Here is an 18,689-nt window from a genome sequence, read left to right on the forward strand (position 1 = left end):
TATATAAGCGTAAAATCTTCATTAGATTAAAAAAAAAAAACGCCACTTACGTAAGCTGACCGCGCTTACAGTTTTATTTTGTTAAACATTTAAATATTATGCTTACAATTTATAACATTGTTATGGAATCTGTGTGTGTGTGTGTTTCTCTGGTGACTGTAAGGAGTGGTTAGCGATTGGTTGTGAATAACGCAAGATAAGCAACAATGTCGTCAGCTGTCTTAGGTAGGACTGAAGACTCCGGATAGCCAGAGTGAAAAGACGTGTTTTTGTAGTGAATCAGATTTAGTTCAGAATACAATTTTTTATTACGAAATTGACTACATTTCTTTATTTCATCTCAAGTTGAATTTGTTTTTACTGTAATAAAAGTTCTATTTAGTTTTGTTCACATAAGAAGTTATTTAAGTTTTTTTTTAAGTTTTATAAGTTAGTATATAATACGCCTAGAGAGTCTTAGTTGTCTATCTTATCCTATCTTATATAATACAGACGTTACTTCAAAAAAGAAGATGATTACGTCCTACGCGTCATGCATTTAGTCATGCATATTAACTAATGACTTAAATTCTGCCAAGTCACTGGTTTTCCTGGCTAGCTCAGGCAACCCATTCCATGCTCTAATAGCACTACCAGCTATATGGTACCACAAGTCAACGACTTTCAACATCAATGTTGTAAAATATGTTTAGCTTTATTTCTTTCTCTCTCTCTCTTTTTGTTTATCTGTCTATTCTCCAATCTTTCCCTTCTTTCCAAGAATAAATCATTTACGCTCATCTTGATCTATTCAATAACTTATGACATTTGTCTTGTACACGGCGTTAACGACTCCCACCAGCACAGACTTTGGGATCTTGGTCTCAAGGGAATTAATCATTAATATGACTTTGTCTAAACTTTCTTGTTTAAACTGTTGAAACAGCTCTTCCAGGCTCAGATCTCTATACAGTCTCTTGACCTTTGACACAGCTTCCGCTTCGTCTTGATGACATCTGTTATAGAGGCTCTGTGGAATAAAATATGTTGTGAATCTAAGGCAGGCAACTCAACTCTAAATATTTAGCGGAACACTTGGCACATTCTGAGGATTTAGCGGAACACTTCGCACAGTCTGAGTATTTAACGGAACACTTTGCACAGTCTGAGTATTTAGCGGAACACTTCGCACATTTTGAGTATTTAGCGGAACACTTCGCACAGTCTGAGTATTTAGAGGAACACTTCGCACATTCTGAGTATTTAGCGAAACACTTCGCACATTCTGAGTATTTAGCGAAACACTTCGCACATTCTGAGTATTTAGCGAAACACTTCGCACATTCTGAGTATTTAGCGGAACACTTCGCACAGTCTGAGTATTTAGCGGAACACTTCGCACAGTCTGAGTATTTAGCGGAACACTTCGCACAGTCTGAGTATTTAGCGGAACACTTCGCACAGTCTGAGTATTTAGCGGAACACTTCGCACAGTCTGAGTATTTAGCGGAACACTTCGCACAGTCTGAGTATTTAGCGGAACACTTCGCACAGTCTGAGTATTTAGCGGAACACTTCGCACAGTCTGAGTATTTAGCGGAACACTTTGCATTTTTTCTTTTAGAGAGGTTAATTCACGTGATGGCCAACTAGTTAATTATTCCAGTAGTTCTTGGAACACCTATTTAGGCTTCGCCGGAAAAAAGTTTGCGAAACACTGCTCTAGTTTACTAGGAAGTGTTGAGAACGGTACCATTGCAAGTCGATGTTTTTTGTTTTTTTTAATTTATTTTAACTAGCCAGTTGTCGATCTTACCATGAGATCTTTCTTTTGTTCCTCTGTGGCCACTTCCAGAGCACGGACAATTAGCCAGGTACATTTACGCTCTTCTATATCGTTCCCGAATTGTCCAGGGACTTCCGGGTCACCGAAACAGTCCATGTAGTCGTCCTTTGGGAAAAAAATTGAAGTAGTTGAAACATCGTTAGAGAGACAGCTCAGTCATTTCAATGTTTTTTTAGCGGCCCCCGAAAGGGGAAAAGACTCTATTAGTTTTGTGTGAAATGTCTGTCCGTCCGTCCCGTTTAGATCTCGTAAACTAGAAAAGATATTGAAAATCCGACATCACAATATTTTAGACCTTTCAAAGTTCTGATGCAACGGCTACTTTTTTTTTCTGAAAGCGAAAAATCTAATTTTTAAAATCAGTTATGCAAGCAGTTTTTTAAAGAGAAAAAGCTAATTAGTATGCATTATAAGTTAGATCTAATTTAAAACGAATAGTAATTTTGTAAACTTCATTTTCCTAAACTTTTTATTTAAATGTGAACATGAATTTTTTTGTTGTTGTTTTTTTTGAGGATTTTAATAAGAGATTGAGCATTTTCAAAACAATTAGGCCTACATCAATTATGAGACTTCAGTTAGGCCAAGAGAGGCTCGGTAGATGAGCGGTAAGGTGCTTGGCTTTGGGGGCCCCGGGTGAAGACTGAGATTTTCAACTTCGGAATCCTTGGGCTACTCTGAGTCCACCCAGCTCTAATGGGTACCTGACATTAGTTGGGGAAAAGTAAAGGCGGTTGGTCGTTGTGCTGGCTACATGACACCCTCGTTAACCCTCGATCCTGTTCATTTTTTAACTTTACATCATCTGCCCTATAGACCACAAGACCTAAAAGGGGAACTAGTAAGGCCAGGTTCACATCTAACTTTGCATTCACTTGCTTCTATCCTTTTATCTGCTGGACCGTTGGGGCACTACACAAGATCTGTCAACCTTCTTTCTCCATTCTTATCTCTCATTTGTCTTTGATATAATTTCATTTGGATGTTCTTTCTGAAAATATTGAAGCCTGCCTGGGTGGACCACTTCGGGGGCCGATTATGAGTTTGTGTTTCCACACAAACTGTCTTTGTAACCTTGTTATATATAGACTAGACGCGCCTATCTCTTAACACTACACAACAATGTCCTAAAACAGGGTCTTGGTTTGTTAAGTAGTTTTAAACCTAACCTATATAACCAGGGGCGGACTGGCTGTATGGGCATTCGGGCAAATGCCCGGTGGACCGGTAATAAAGTGGGCCGGTAGGACCACAGTGATCCTGTTCATTTTTGACGTCACGTCTGTATTTTGTAAGATAAGTGCACTTAATGCCACAACGGCATGTATTAAATTGTTAAAGGGTTTATAATATTCTCTTACAAAAAGGGACCTCTGAGCGACATTTTTTTTTTAATAATCTTTTACAGACTCTTTTAGGGCCTAATAATTTAATCTAACACATTTTCCGAAATAAAGTAATAGCCTACATCCGTAGACAGTGCTACTAGTAGGCTTCATCCTTTTAGGGCCTACATAATTTGCGATAGAAAAACAAAAAAGGGCCTATATACTTCTTATAAGGATATAGTGTTCACTTTATGCATGTGTACAGCTATCGATACATTATCAAACTTAACAGAATGATTTTCAGGACCCAGGTTGACCTAGAATTGAATGTCCATAATATAATATACAATTTATGGACCCGGATGGTAAATAAATGCCCAGGCCGATTTTGACACCCAGTCCGCCCCTGTATATAACATATAGTATGCATGATATAAAATATGTTAAAACTATATTGCCGCACAATGTTGTAGGCAGTGACTTTTAAGATCGACTTTCTTTTTTTCAAACTAATTAAGAATTACTTAAATTATTAGAACAATGTTGTAGGTAATGACTTTAAGATTGACTTTCTATCTTTTTTTTTTCAAACTAATTAAGAATTAATGAAATGAACGGAGACGTATGAACTAACCTCTATTTGAACAAAGAGACCTATTTCCAACAAGACGGTACGAACTTTGGAGAGATGGTCTTCGTCGGTAAAACCAGCCTGTGAAAAGTACAAAATGTTTTCAAAAACTTTGCTGCGGGCAGAAGGTTCTAACTTTTATCCGCTCTTATTGATTACAAAACTTTTTTAAAACAGCTCACTCTGTCTGTCTGTCCGTCTGGACCATATCTTGAACACGTTATTTCTCCCTCTTTTCATTGTGGGATCAAGCTGAAACTTTGCACAATTATCCATTGTCGATGAAAACATATAAATCAATAAAAAAATGAATTTCTTTGCTTATTAATAAATGGTAACTAATCTGTTTTGTTTTATTTAGAAAAGAGAGATATATCAGATAGTATTGAGAGATATGGCAGTAATTGTGTCATTCTTCATTTTTTTTTTATTGGTAAACACGTTATACCTACCAGAATCATTGCAGTGTCCACAGGAAGACATGCCATAGATTTCCATCTGGCAACAGCGCTATAATTGTTCATGTTGAATCTAGAGAAGTCCAAATCCTGGTCAGGGCCTTGGGCTAACATGTCCATGCATTGACCAATCACTGTGGTTCTTGTTGTCTGTCAAGGGGAAGATATCATTGAAAGTACATTGAAAAAAAAAAATTCGCTTCATAATTTTTATACTTGTTAGACTTGACTGACAGAGATATAATGCCAAAGTTTCATGATTTCTGACACCATTTAAGTTATATCAAGAAATATAGTATTGTTATAACTCTGCCATGCGCACCGCCATCCAGGCTAGTGCAGAAGGTGCTCACTTCTAGAAACCAGACTAAGAAGGATGTTGACATTAAGTAAAAAGAACGATTTCCGCCCAAGTCTAGAGCCAAAATGAAGATGCTGTGTTCAAGGCAGATGTCCTATGTGTTTGTCATGTCCTCTTGAAAATAAACACATATGCCTCGTTGAGTTGCCTCCCTTAAGTTATTACAATATTTACACTAAAAACATATTGATTGTTTTTCACATGAACCCCCATTACATCATGACCTCTGTGACCGGCACCTCCTGAGGTCACGCACAGACACGACACCTATTACCAGGAATAACACACTTCCATACAGTCCAACCTCTGACACATACACACAAACATCGACCTATAACCCACACACACCAACCCCATTCACTCACATACACAATCCCCAGCCCCAAAACAATACACAACAAAAAATAAAGACTTCGGCTCATTCTATAGAATGTGACTATAGAGGTAATAAGATGAAGATTTATAAAGTGAAATCTTTAAAAAAAAAAAAACTCATTAAAAACAAGCAAATAAAAAAAATTCTTTTTTTAAAACAAAACTAAGCCTATCTAAGGGAAAGAACTCCACTTTTAAAAAATCATATTTGTCATACTATAAAATTTATTTCCCTTTTGATATCAAACAACATTTATTGACTCATGTTTTGTTAGAAACAATGAATAATTGCGCAAAAGTTTTCACTTGATCCGAGGGCGGGAAATGGACGAAATAACGTGCAGACAATTTGTAGCAGACGATAAGTTTTGTAAACAAAAAAAAGGCGAAAACATTCAACCCAATGAGAATAACTCTTGTCAAACTATTCAGAACGAGGTAGAAAATGTGTTCAACTGTCAAAAATGTTTCTTAAATTGATGCCTGAACGAAGCATGAAGTCAGAGAGACACAACACAAACAGTCATTAGACTTGAACGAAGCACCTAGTCACGACTTAATGCTCAGATAACAACACATCCATGTTTGGAGCACATTCTCACCTTCAAGAAGAGTTCCAACAAAGGGACATAATACGCTTTCTTCGATGTGTAGATTTTTAAGAGCTGGTAGACTGATGTTTCCAGAAATACGCTGTCGTTAATGGCCATCATACCATTCTGAAAAAAAAAAACACAAATTTATAAAACTGAAAAATCTTGTCCTGTTATGATTTAAAAGATACGCCGAGAGACAAAAGTTATCTTAAAGAACATGTTCTTCTCTCTCCGTAAATATTAAATCAAGAACGACCCACAACTGGTAATCGAATACCATTTACGATATGTATCTAGTTTAAAACTCATACTATGTTACGATACATGTTGTTAATTTAAAAGTATGCATAAAGATGAAATGACCTGGAACCTGGGGAAGACAGGGATTTTTAATTTTGCGATCTTAAGGGCGCCTCTGAGTTCAGCAAACTCTAATGGGTATCGGTTAAAGGTAAAGGCGGTTGATAATTGTGCTGGCCATATGATACCCTCATTAACTCTGGGCCACAGAAACAGGTGACCTTTATATCATCTGCCGTATAAATTGCTGTGTCTGAAAAGGGAACTTTATATTACTTTGAATGCGATTTTGTGCTATTATTATGGGGCTATGTTACTAAAAAAATGTCTTTACCACATTTAAGTCGAATTTTGTAAACATTAATTTGGTGAGAAAAAGTATAATATGACTGAGGTACAGCACAATTTGTAAACTTTTAATAGTGTAAGTTAAAAAAAAGATGTGTGTGTGTGTGTGTGTCCTGCAGACGTTACATGTTAGTATTACAAACTGTTAAATGTAATTTATTTACCATCTTGTACCAGCATGCCTTGCCCTCTCTCTCTTCCGAGTTATCCAACACATCATCTATCATAAAGAAGAATGCACGGAGCTATAGATAAGGAAGAAATTAAAAATTAGAATGTGTAAAAATATTTTAATGTATGGAATCGGTCCTTTAATGACACATATGTCTATTGTAAAGTTATGGGTTGGACCTATAATAGAATATGCAACTTTTGTTTGGGACCCCTCAACTCAAGAAAACATTAAGAAACTGGAACAGACACAAAATAGAGCAGTGAGATTCATAACAAACGAATATTCACATTTGACTAGAGTTACCCCTTGAATAAAATGACTTAATTTAGAAAGCCTTCAGGAGAGAAAACTCAAAAATAAAGTTGTAATTATACATAAAACACTGAACCATAATCTACAAATACAAAAACACAATCTATTAAAATACTCTGAAAGACACAAAAATAAAGGCACTTTCTGTTTCCATACGCTAGGACAAATTTGTACAAATGATCCTTCTTCCCTAGTGCTATTAGAGCATGGAATGGGTTGCCTAAGCTAATCATCTTCTTTTTTGAAGTAACGTCTGTATTTTATAAGATAAGATAAGATAATATTACGTATAGAAATAGGGACGTTATTTAATAATAGATAGTATAGAGAGCTCAATAACAAAGACGGACTAGTGCCTACATCACTGTCACGACAGATACTTGACTTTCTCATTCTGTATCACATTTTCGTTTCAGACGTATGTAATTATGGACTTAATCCTTTCACATTTATCTTGTTCGTTCTTTTCACCGGCGAACTTATCGCCCTTGCATCGTAGTGGGAAGCGTGGTCGAGAGGTGAAGTACGCTGTAACTTGGCTTGGCTTGGCTACCCGTGAAACGGACTCAAGGTTCGATACCCGACTCTAGCAGAGTTGTGTTTACTGAGCACCTACAGGCAGCACGGACCCCCCCCCCCCAACTGGTCCACAACTTAGATTAGACCATAGCGCTCGGAGCATGCTACAAGCATGAAAGTAGCGCTATATAAAAGCCATTATTATTATGTTAGAAATGAACGAGTAGTCATTCTCTGGCGCTGCCAGGGTCAAGTTTCGCTAAAGAGAAACAAAATTCATCGTAGTCCCTTTAACAGTTTCCACTGAGGAATTTTCTGGTGATGTAAAGGTCTGCAGCAGTACCGCCCTCTGACAGGCAACGAGGATGTTCCTAGGAATGTTAAGGGCCTTGAAGGTGTCTGTGAGGCCAGTTGTTATTATCCCCTCGGTTGATATAACAATGGGGTATATTGATATTTTGGACAATTTCCATAGACGCTTAATCTCCAAGCCTAGGTTCCCATATTTTCTTTGTTTTTCTATCTCAGTTTTTCTTAAATTATGAGACTGTGGTACGGCGATATCGATAATGGTAGCGGTTTTTTCTTTTTTATCGATGAACAGCAGATCCGGGCGATTGAAATCTACCGTTTTGTCGGTCAGAATAGGCCTATCCCAGTACAGCATATGTTCAGTAGACTCGAGAACCTCTTGTGGAGAGTATTTATAATAAGGAGGAGCGTCCTTACCGATCAAATTGTACGTCAAAGCCAGGTGTTGGTGTATTAACTTTGCAACTTGGTTATGGCGACCTAGGTAGGCTGATTCTGATAGGACTGGACATCCTGCCATAATGTGTTCAATCGACTTGCCCATATTTCCACATTTTCGGCATTTGTCGACAACATTGAGTTTCAGGATATGCTTCTCGTAATTTTTTGTTCTGATTACTCTGTCCTGTATTGCTGTAACAAAGCCTTCTGTTTCAGGGTAGAGATGACCTGCTTTGAGCCATGTTAAGGAAGCCGTCTTGTCGATGTTGTCCCCATGTAATAAAGCCGGAAATTTTCCGTGGAGTGCTTTTCTTCCCTTTGGCGAATCTCATGCTTTTTGCTTTGTATTATTATTATTATTATTATAATGCACCGCGTGCAGTCTTTATCTGACAAAAGTAATAAATTCAGTGAACAGAAACAAAACATTAGACTAGATTGCCTGCAATGGTTTTGTCTTGAGTTGTTATGGAAAGGTAAGAAATAGAACAGCAACGTCAGGACAGTCCATCTTCAGACTTAAAAAAACAAGCCTCATTGTGTGTAACACGTCAAATGGGATTTTAGGAAAGTACACTTTATGCTGTTATGTGATCTAACAGAGTTGTATACTCTAAACGTGGCATTTATTCATTTAGTTTTTAACCGATTGCAATTCATAAAAAAAAGACTTATAAATATAAAAAAAAAATGTGTAAACAGGTCTACCAGATTGCACATATAATCAATCACGTCTTAGAATTCAAAGATGAGATAGAACAGTATTTCAATATTTTTGTAATTTTGATAATTTACACTAGCAGGTTACCTCACGGCTCTTAGTTTTATATGGATGATTCAGTAATTGTAACAGATTTATGTACGAATCTCATGTCATTCAGGAAAACATTTAATTTTAAAGCGCAGCTTATAATGTTCATTATCGAAATACTGATAGAAGCGGTTGGGTAGCCCTAGGTAGCAGTTGGGTAGAGGCTATTTTAAAGTTACCACACCTTAATCTTATATCCCTGCTTTAAAAAATGTGTGCGTCCATTCCTAATAACGAATCTCTCACCATTTCTACGCACCATCCCAACACTCTTGCGACTTCTACGTCCTCTTGAGAGGCGTCCGGCACCAGCTGCTCATAGACTGACGCCACTGTCAGGCCGCTACTTCTGTTGATTTTGGGTACATTATAGATGCAGACCTGAAATATTTAGTAAGAATTATTTTTTTTTACTGATGTTTCCAGTTGTAATTAAATTCTTGCAAAAAGCTACAAAAAGCAAAACAAAAACAAAAAAAAAAAAACAATCTCAATCCGTTAGGTCTCCAATCAGATCAAATACATTGCTAGTGACCTTCACTTTCACCTATCCCTTAATGTGTCGGACAGTTGGGCACCACAAAAGATTTTTCGACCATCTTTCTCCTTTCCTCTCTGTCTTTTGCCATAGAACCTCTTTCAATGACATGCCCGCCCATTCTTTTAAGTAGTCCTCCCATCGCTTTCTCTGTCTGCTTCTTCATCTTTTTTCCTGGTACTGTTCCCTGAAGGTCGTTGTATACAGGTTCCAGACGTTTCTTTAGAAAAGAAGATTAGTATACCCAGTCCCAGGTCTTTGACATAGCAAGTAGGGTGACTGCGATTTGATTTGATTTTGATTTTAGGCACATCGGCACAATTTAGGTCATGTCGTGCCTAGGGTGACTGCAGGTAAGGCCCAAACTCAAAACCATCGCGATTCGGTCCAAACATCATATCACACGATATGGCAGCCATTTACTACACTACAAGGATTGAGTTTGTCGCCTTGATAAGCATTCATTTTTTTGTATAGTAAATAATAAATTTAAGCGTGTCGCTTCTGAAAGAAACAGCCAAAGACCTCGAACGTTTGTCGCGAGAACCAATTTAAGAAAAGCCCCTTGCAGAAAACAGACGAAGACGTCGAAAAGAGAATTTAAGTAGACGCCCTGCGGATTAGGCTTTGTCTGCGTTAGTAATGACAAAATATGTAGGTGGCAACTGGGTCTGCGTAGTCACGTAAAATACTGCAATCAACCTCAGTCTTCGGACTCGAGGGCATTGCCTTATAAATTTTTATGGTTTGATTGGACGAAAACGGAGATATAATTCATGTATAGGTCACATTGTGACGTCATGTTTCTTTGGTTTCATAATGTTGTTCAATCAGAACTACTTGCGTCTGCTTAATTAACAGAATCACAGTTTCAGTTTAATTATAAACAAGAAATTAAAATATTCCTTCCAGACCTTGCGATCTATAGGGCAGATGTTGAAAAGGTCATCTGTTTCTATGGACAACGGTTAACGAGGGTGTCATGTGACTATCGCAACGATCAACCGCCTTTTCTTTTCCCCAACAAATGTCAGGTACGCATTAAAGTTTGGTGCACTTAGGGGCGCAAAAAAACAACAAGCACCCCGATATTCTAATTCTCGTCTACACCGGGATTCGAACCCGAGAACGATCGATTCGGAAGCCAAGCGCTTTACCACTCAGCCATCACACCCCTATAATCAAATAAAAATGAAGAGAAAACAAGGTCTATGACCTATCAATTACTAGAGTGAACTGGGTTAGCAGTACAGTAGTGCAAACTGCACATAGTTTTATTTGAAATGTGGAGGGGTGGGCCATCCACGAATACCTTTCCCAGGTACTCCACCTAGTTTTTAAACCAAACCTGGTTATTATAACGCATTCTTTCTTCGTCAATATCACATACACTACACCGGCATATTAGTCGTAGATTTTTCATGTGCATTCAACACCATCCAACCACATCGCATGATACAAAAACTTTCTGAACTGAACGTTAGCAAAAACATACCAGCTTGGATTCTAAACTTTCTTATCAAACGCCCACAATATGTAAAAGTGAGCGGGCATGTGTCAGGCAAGAGAGAGCTTAGCACTGGAACGCCGCAGGGGTGCTTCCTGTCAACAGTGTTGTATACCATATACACAAATGACATTCAGAGCGTATCAGCTGACACTCCCATCATAACATTTACTGACGACACAGCAATTATTGGCCTTATTGCAGGTGACGAAAATCTGTACCATTCAACAAGTAACACTTTTTACTAATGGTGTATAAATAACTTTCTAATTTTAAATGTTCAGAAAACTAAAGAAATGATTATTGACTTTAGGAAACATAAAGGCCATATTTCAGAAATTCAGATAAACAACCAAACCATAGAACAAGTACTAGAATATAAATATCTAGGAACAACCATCAACAACAAACTGAAATAAAGTACACACTGTCAAAACCTCTACACAAAAATTCACCAGCAACTCTTCTATCTCAGAAAGTTAAGAAAATTTAACATCGACAAAACAATTATTAAACTTTTTTAAACAGCAACTATCAGCAGTCTAATTAACTTTGCCATCCCCTGCTGGTATGGTAATACTTCACTTGCACAAAGACTTAGACTAAATAGACTAAAAAGCATCGAACACAGCTACCATCTCTTGAAGAGCTTTTTCATGAAAGATGCCTTTCCAAAACATTCTCGATTCCTAAAGACAACCTGCACCCATTAAAACCACTGTTACATCAGATCTGAACGAAGTGGTCGTCTCCTATCCATCTATAATTCTCTTCTTCGCTCAAAAGTTTGGGCAAGCAAGAAGTAAAGGAAAGATCACTGTCTTATTTCTGCGGATAGTCACCACACGAAAAAACAAGAAGGGGGGGGGGGAGAACAAAGTGGGTATTCACATGTCACTACGGATGGCTGCGCGATGGACTGTCAAACCCTGCCCACTCCCACCCCCCTTCGTCCTGCTAGGGGTTTGGACTAAGACGTAAACTAACTTAAACTCTGAAGGAACACCCGAAAATTGTAAAATATTTTACAAACATTTTACAAACATTTTACAAACATTTTACAAACACTGAATAGCAGCGCCGGACTTCACCATTGTGATCAAGAAGTCATGGAACGAGAACATGTAATCTACTATGTATATTCACCCGTCACTAAATAGCAGGGCCGGACTTAAGCATTGTGGGGCTCTATGCGAAACGGATTTCGCGGGGCCAAGTTTGGGTAGGGAAGCGGACAATAAGTGAAATTTGTGAGTTTGTATTAGAAAATAAATTCGTCTATGCATTTTATTCAGTCTTTACTACGTACAGAATTACTTTAGGAGCCTTGCGTGTAGCAAAGTCATACAGTATATCAAAATAATTCTGTTTCCTACATAAATACCGCTCAATAGCAAGAATTATCAAAGGTTTTAATCTATCTTCCACAATTGTTGACCTCATTAGTTTGAGGCGTGAGAAGCTTCTTTCACCAGATTACACAATTACAGCTAATGCATAATGCCGTTTTTATTTATCGCTAGTATGATTGGCGTTTTCCATATTGAATGACACCCCAAAATGACAATATATATATATATATATATATATATATATTGTTGTAAACTTGTTCCCCCCCCCCTCCAACTGACCTTTTGTTTTCCCACGTGATACACTTTTTGAGTTGTGTTTGTGCTTGAAGGGAAACTGACCTGAGGAGTGTGTTGATGTGTCAACAGAGGAGTTAGGAGTTCTTGGTTGAGGATTTTGTTTTTTTCTATTGTGTTAGTGAATCGGGATATGTAAATTCGATTTGGAGATTGTGACATTATTTCTTTTTATCGGGGATATTAATTGATCATAGTTGGATTGTGCTTCTACAATCGGAGAGATACCAGCGATCCTGAGAGCACGGTGAGTTATTTACTTTAGTTCAATTCCACGTCGTAACAGTAGGCCTATATTTCCGTATATTTTAAGGACTTTTCGTATATTTTGTAATTTCGGGAGATTTCCAGGAGCTTCTGGTTAATCGACAGGAGGGCGCGGGAAATCTGTTTTAAGTTATAATATGGTTTAATTTGATAATTTATACACCTAGAATTAGCGCGGGTCCTATGAAAGTGCGGGGCCCAATGCGGTCGCATAGGTTGCAGTGGCCTAAGGCCCCCTTGCAAAATAGCGGCGTATGCTACGCCGCGATCAACTAGTTAGGACTAAAACAGAAAGATTTAAAAACTCCTTTATCAGCTGTCGTCATCGAGAAGTACATAGAAGTCTGATTCATAAAGCGCTGGTTATGAGTGTGTATGTGTTTTGTGTGTGAATGTTGTTCGAATTTTTCATCTATGCTGTTATTGTACAGTAGATACGCTGATGTTGTCAATTGTAGTCAAACTGAATTTCCTTTTGATTGGATCAATAAAATTATCTTATCTTATACCTTTTTGAACCACCCGAGGGCTGCCTCTGCGGCTTTGTCATGGTCAGACACATTCGTCACGATGTTCACTAGTCTAGGGAAGAGTGCATCAAACTCGACCAGGTCGGACGAAATAGTCTGCTGCTCACAGCTCGAACTCATAGTCCTAATTCTTGTTGTTGTTGTTGTTGATGTCGCCTGACGTCTGTTCCTGAACACAGCGGTACAAAAAAAGGACATTGTTTAATGTTGACGTGTACACCGATAGCAAAGACAAACAGACACAAACACTATTTTGTTCCCCTGGCAATCAAATCATTAAATAAGAACAATCTGATATAAACTTTGTCACATGTAAATTATGAGTGAGTCTGGTGTGAATGTACACTTTGGTTTCTTATAGTTATAATGTTTTTTGTTTGGTGTAATGCACAAATTGTTAGACACATTTCATTACCGACAAGAAAGATTATTATTATTGTTATTATCGGTGTCTTGTATCTCTTTTGTGATGGTAAAATAAAAAAATCCTGACACAAAGGGTGATTCTTTATTTCGAGAATCTTGTTAGCTTTTTTTTTATAGATATTTGTCTTAAACAACTGCCCAAATGGGGTTTGTTTTTTTGCCAATGATTTTACCAGCAGCATTTAGGATTCTATAAATTTTATTTTTATTTTTAATGCTCAGATTGCTATACCAGGCAGTGATATTGAAACTTAAAATATTGCATATATGAGCGTGATAAAACATAGCCAAAGCCTTTTCGCTAACATTAATTAAACGAGGACAGTTTTCTTAGTAATCATAATCTTTGCTGCCCTTTTTTTCTCTGATATAATCAGTATTTGCAGTAAAATTTAGTTTATTGTCTAAGATAGTACCAAGGTATTTAAAGGTTTGCACTATTTCAATAGTCTCTCCAGCTACAGAAACAATAACATTTTCCTTCTTTTCCCTACGAAAATTCGATTATAATTTCTTTGGTTTATTTTACATTTAATAATAAAAAATTATCTTTACAGTATTTTTCAATGTTTCCATTTCTCTGAAATACTCATTTACGTCTGAGCTCTCTGAGAGCAGGGCAAGAAGAGCCGCATCATCAGCGAATTTTGTGAAGGAGCAAAAAGGACTATCGAATTGAAAATCATTGGTGTACAAAATGAACTACAATGGCGATGTCATAGCCCCCTGGGGCGCCCCTGTGTTAACTATGCGTTCATTTGATATAACATTGTTTACCCTAACCCTCTGAGATCTCTGGGTCAAAAATTCATTAGCCCATAGCATTATGTATGGACTAATCTTCAATGCTTTCATCTTTTCAATGAGTAAATGAAGTTAAAAGCTGATGAGAAATCAATAAAAGAACAATCTTACATAAGTGTTTGGTAAGTCCAGATGTTTGTAGACACAATTTAAAATATTTTGGATGGCAATCGTCTACACTGTGACAAGAGGGACAATAAGGGTGGCTACCTTTATTTTTTTTTATTAGAGTTAGTCACCTTTATTACTTGTTAACTGTTTACAATTGCCACTCTCTCTTTCAACTGACCAGTGTAGTTTGAACTAAATCTCTATAATATTTATGTTGTTGTACTATTGCTATGTTACTCAAGAGGAGTGTGCCACTGTTGTGGGAAGAGTATTTCGATAATGAGCTAAGTAGACTTTATTTATTTGTTAGTACTAAGTTGGTTTATATAAATGGTATAGGTCTACTTAGTCTCTTATCCTCTCCTGTATGTTTTTTTTAAAGACATCTTTTGTTTAGATACGAGACAGTAGTGTGTCTCATGAATGACGTCATTTCATTGTTAATGTAGCAATAATACATAAAACACTGAACCATAATCTTCAAATACAAAAACAAAATTTAATAAAATACTCTGAAAGACACAAAGATAAAGGCACATTCCTCGTCCCATATGCTAGGAAAAATTTGTACAAATACTCCTTCTTCCCTAGTGTTATTAGAGCATGGAATGGGTTGCCTGAGCTAGCCAGGAAAACCAGTGACTTGGCAGAATTTAATTCATTGGTTAATATGCATGACTAAATGCATGACGCGTAGGACGTAATCATCTTCTTTTTTGAAGTAACGTCTGTATTATATAAGATAAGAAGAATGCATGTATGATATTATTGTAAACCATCTTTTTGTTTTTTCGGCATAAGACATTGTTGTGCCTCTATGATGGTGGTTCTTTCACTATGCTGACCGGAAACTGTCTTGCTACTTTGCTTTGTTTCATTATGTCATTTTCTTTGGTGAGCCTTTATTGCCATTTATATTTTTCATGATCTTTTTCTTTTGTTTGTAAATAAACTCCTTTTTTTTTGTTACAACTGAAATCTCAGAATTATTACTTGTCTGTCTCAGTAGTTCTGTACATCTAGAGGCTATAGTTATTAGCCTAGATAATTTAATTGGGACCACAAAGTACCACTGAACTAACTTGTCAGTACAGTACAGGTCACTGGTCTTATGACCAATCCTAATTATAGGTCACATACCTCATTACCCTTTTGGTAAGCAAATTGTAAAGGGTCTAACTTACTATAAAGATCATTCAGAAGAAACATTTTAACCAATTTTTCTAAACATTTAGACACAATGGAAGTAAGTGAAACAGGTCTATAGTCATTCATTTCCTTCGGTTTGGAAACCTTTGGCACAGGTACAATTATAGATGACTTCCACACAGGTGGTATCTCATGGTTTAGTAATGAAGTAGAAAAAATATCTTGGAAAGGTTCAGCTAGTTGTTCAGCACATTCTTTTAAGATTTGCTCTTTTATTCCATCAGGCCCACCAGCTTTCATTGGGTTGACGTTTTTGAAAATGTTACAAACTTGCTCTTTAGTAATCGCTAATTCTAAACAGTTGTTAACATTGACATCCTCAAGGGCTTTGAGTCTTAGATAATTAAAATCTTTCGTGTCGAAGCGACAATAGAAATTATTTAACTCGTTGGCTAATGTTTTTTTCGTCTCTTGTAGCAGGATTATTTTTACTTTTGACTTGTGCTCCTGCCATTTTATTCATGATACCCCACGCCTGTCTCATGTCACATGGGTATGTTAGTATGTTAGCTCTTCAGGAGCTCTTATGTCAAAGCAAATGTCTTCATATTTTGATTTAAAGCGGCCCATGAAAGGGGAAAAGACGCTATTAATTTTGTGTGAAATGTCTGTCCGTACGTCTGTCCGTCCATCCCGTTTAGATCTCGTAAACGAGAAAAGATAGTAAAAATCCACCATCATAATATTTTAGACCAAAGTTCTGATGCAACGGCTACTTTTTTCTTTTCTAAAAGCGAAAAATCTAACTTTTTAAATAACTAATGCAAGCAGTTTTTTTTATATAAAAATAAGAGATTGACCCTTTACAAAACAATTAGATCAATTAGATATTCTTATAAGACATCAGCTATTTCAGGCTCACATTTAACTTCACTTTCACTTTCACTATCCTTTGGTCTTCTGGACCGCTGGGGCACCACACAAGATCTGTCAACCTTCTTTCTCTCTGTCATTTGTCTTTGATAGAATTTCATTCTGATGTTCTTTCTGAAAATATTGATACCTGCCTGGGTGGACCACTTCGGGGGCCGATTTTAAGTTTGTGATTCCACACAAACTGTCTTTGTAACCTTGTTTTTTTTTTTTTTTAAGTTCCATTTTCAGTTGTTTTTTTTAATCCTTCTGAATATTTTTCAAAGATTGACATGGACTCTGGCTGGGTGGGTGAACAAAGGACATTCCTAGAAGTTGGACAGTTTATCTATACCATTCCAAAATTAATTACAAGATGATTAGCCGCACAGAGAAAAATATAGACGCTCGGCTTTTAATTTGAACACATGATATAACACTGAGGTGTTTTAACACTGAGTACTTTTAATTGCTCTGTCTATTGATAGTCTAAACAACTTTAACGAACGACCTAAGTCTCTACATTATTGTGATTATTGTAACGGGTCCCCCGCCGCCGATTCAGTACAATTTTTAATATAAAACGAAATCAATAAATTACGAACATTAAACGAGGACAGTTTTTTCACTAATAGTAATCATTGCCTGCAAAATAGCGGCGTATGCTACGCCATGGGCGACTATTTATTCAATAAATGTATTAAATAAATGTAATATATATAACACTGTTTTAAAAAAATATGATACGCTCAAGACGTTTTGAGAAGATAACAAGCACAAAAAATTACGAAGAGAGTTTGTGTTATCACACAAACTCAAGAGTCCACCCATTGGTTGTCCGCTTGGTAGGCAATATAGGTAAAGAGGCGGATTTCAATATTTTCTGTAACAATATCATAAGCGTTGAAGTACCCACAGTTAACAACCATAATTTTACATTCCTGCATACGCTAGAGAACGAAAGTTTTGCCGTAGTTATTATATTGTTTTACCAGCTGAAGTAAATATTTTATATCAAAACTGTAGCAATAAAAATCCAATTATATATTATACATAGTCTTCCTTGTGTTTTTTTTTTTTTTTTTTTTAAAATATAAAATATAAAGTTTTAAAATAGAAAGTTGCTGTTGCGCCTTAACTTTTCAAGCCAGAAAATATCACGATTTTCAATATCTTTTTTTTTTTAATTATAACATCTAAATGTGTTGGATGGGCGGACAGACGGACAGATAGACAACACAAAACTAATGGCAGCTTTTTTCCTTCCGGGAACAGTTAAAAATTAGAGTTATAAAGACAAGCTAATGTTAATTGGTTTTGAATAAGTAGGTCTTGATGTTCTTCGTGAATGTAGCGAAGCATGTGTTTCAGTGGCGTAGGTAAGAATTGATCTCTTTTGGAGTCTCTGCATTTCGACATGCGACATCATGACATGAGATAATGGCGTAATAATAATATAAAACGAATTTCGGCCACTCATTTTGGACGAACCCCCCCCCCTCTCAAGTGGGTACTCAAGGAATTTTCAAATTTGGTCCTCCTCCCCCCCCCTCCCCCTTCCTAGCTACGCCACTGATGTGTTTTATGTGTTTTATTTCAATGGTTAGCGATTTAAAAGCCTTAATACAAAATGCACTCACACAGCAAGACACACACATAGAGTATTAAATAAAGCCAAGTCAATTACATACCATCACCAGGCACCTTTTTTTTCAGAATTATGGTCGTGGATTACAAGAAGCTCCAACTTAAATAGCTAGAACAGCGTGACATGTAGACTGCACTTTGACCTATTTACGCACATCTTTTAAAAACCAGGTAGGGCGCATTCCGCGTGATTCGCCTTTTCTGTCCGACAAAAAATATCTTATTTGTTGACATCAGAAGTGACTCTTGCGTAGACACAGCAATAATCATTGAAAAATAACAACTCTCCAGGCGGATACAAGAACTAATGTGTATGGTCAGCGTTAAGTTGACAGCGTCTTATAGGGTTTTTTAAAACGT

The 18,689-nt window shown here is 36.9% G+C and overlaps 1 protein-coding gene across 2 annotated transcripts; it reads right to left on the reverse strand.

Moving 5' to 3' along the window:
- Positions 1 to 705: 705 nt before the first annotated feature.
- LOC106068636 (farnesyl pyrophosphate synthase-like) lies at positions 706 to 18,609 on the reverse strand. 2 transcript variants are annotated; one of them, XM_056042969.1, is made up of 9 exons: positions 18,374 to 18,606; positions 13,260 to 13,449; positions 9,039 to 9,173; positions 6,387 to 6,467; positions 5,581 to 5,697; positions 4,237 to 4,392; positions 3,788 to 3,865; positions 1,796 to 1,930; positions 706 to 1,009 (listed from the first exon to the last, which is right to left on the reverse strand). In XM_056042969.1, exons 2-9 carry the CDS (start codon positions 13,398 to 13,400, stop codon positions 791 to 793), a joined length of 1,062 nt encoding a protein of 353 aa, XP_055898944.1. In that variant the 5' UTR covers positions 13,401 to 13,449; positions 18,374 to 18,606; the 3' UTR covers positions 706 to 790. The 2 variants fall into 2 exon arrangements, with proteins under 2 accessions (XP_055898944.1, XP_055898945.1); XM_056042970.1 differs by lacking the exon at positions 1,796 to 1,930 and having other exon boundaries at positions 18,374 to 18,609.
- Between the last annotated feature and the right edge of the window lie 80 nt (positions 18,610 to 18,689).

This window comes from Biomphalaria glabrata, chromosome 10 (assembly GCF_947242115.1).
Source record: "Biomphalaria glabrata chromosome 10, xgBioGlab47.1, whole genome shotgun sequence".
Taxonomy (NCBI): domain Eukaryota; kingdom Metazoa; phylum Mollusca; class Gastropoda; family Planorbidae; genus Biomphalaria; species Biomphalaria glabrata.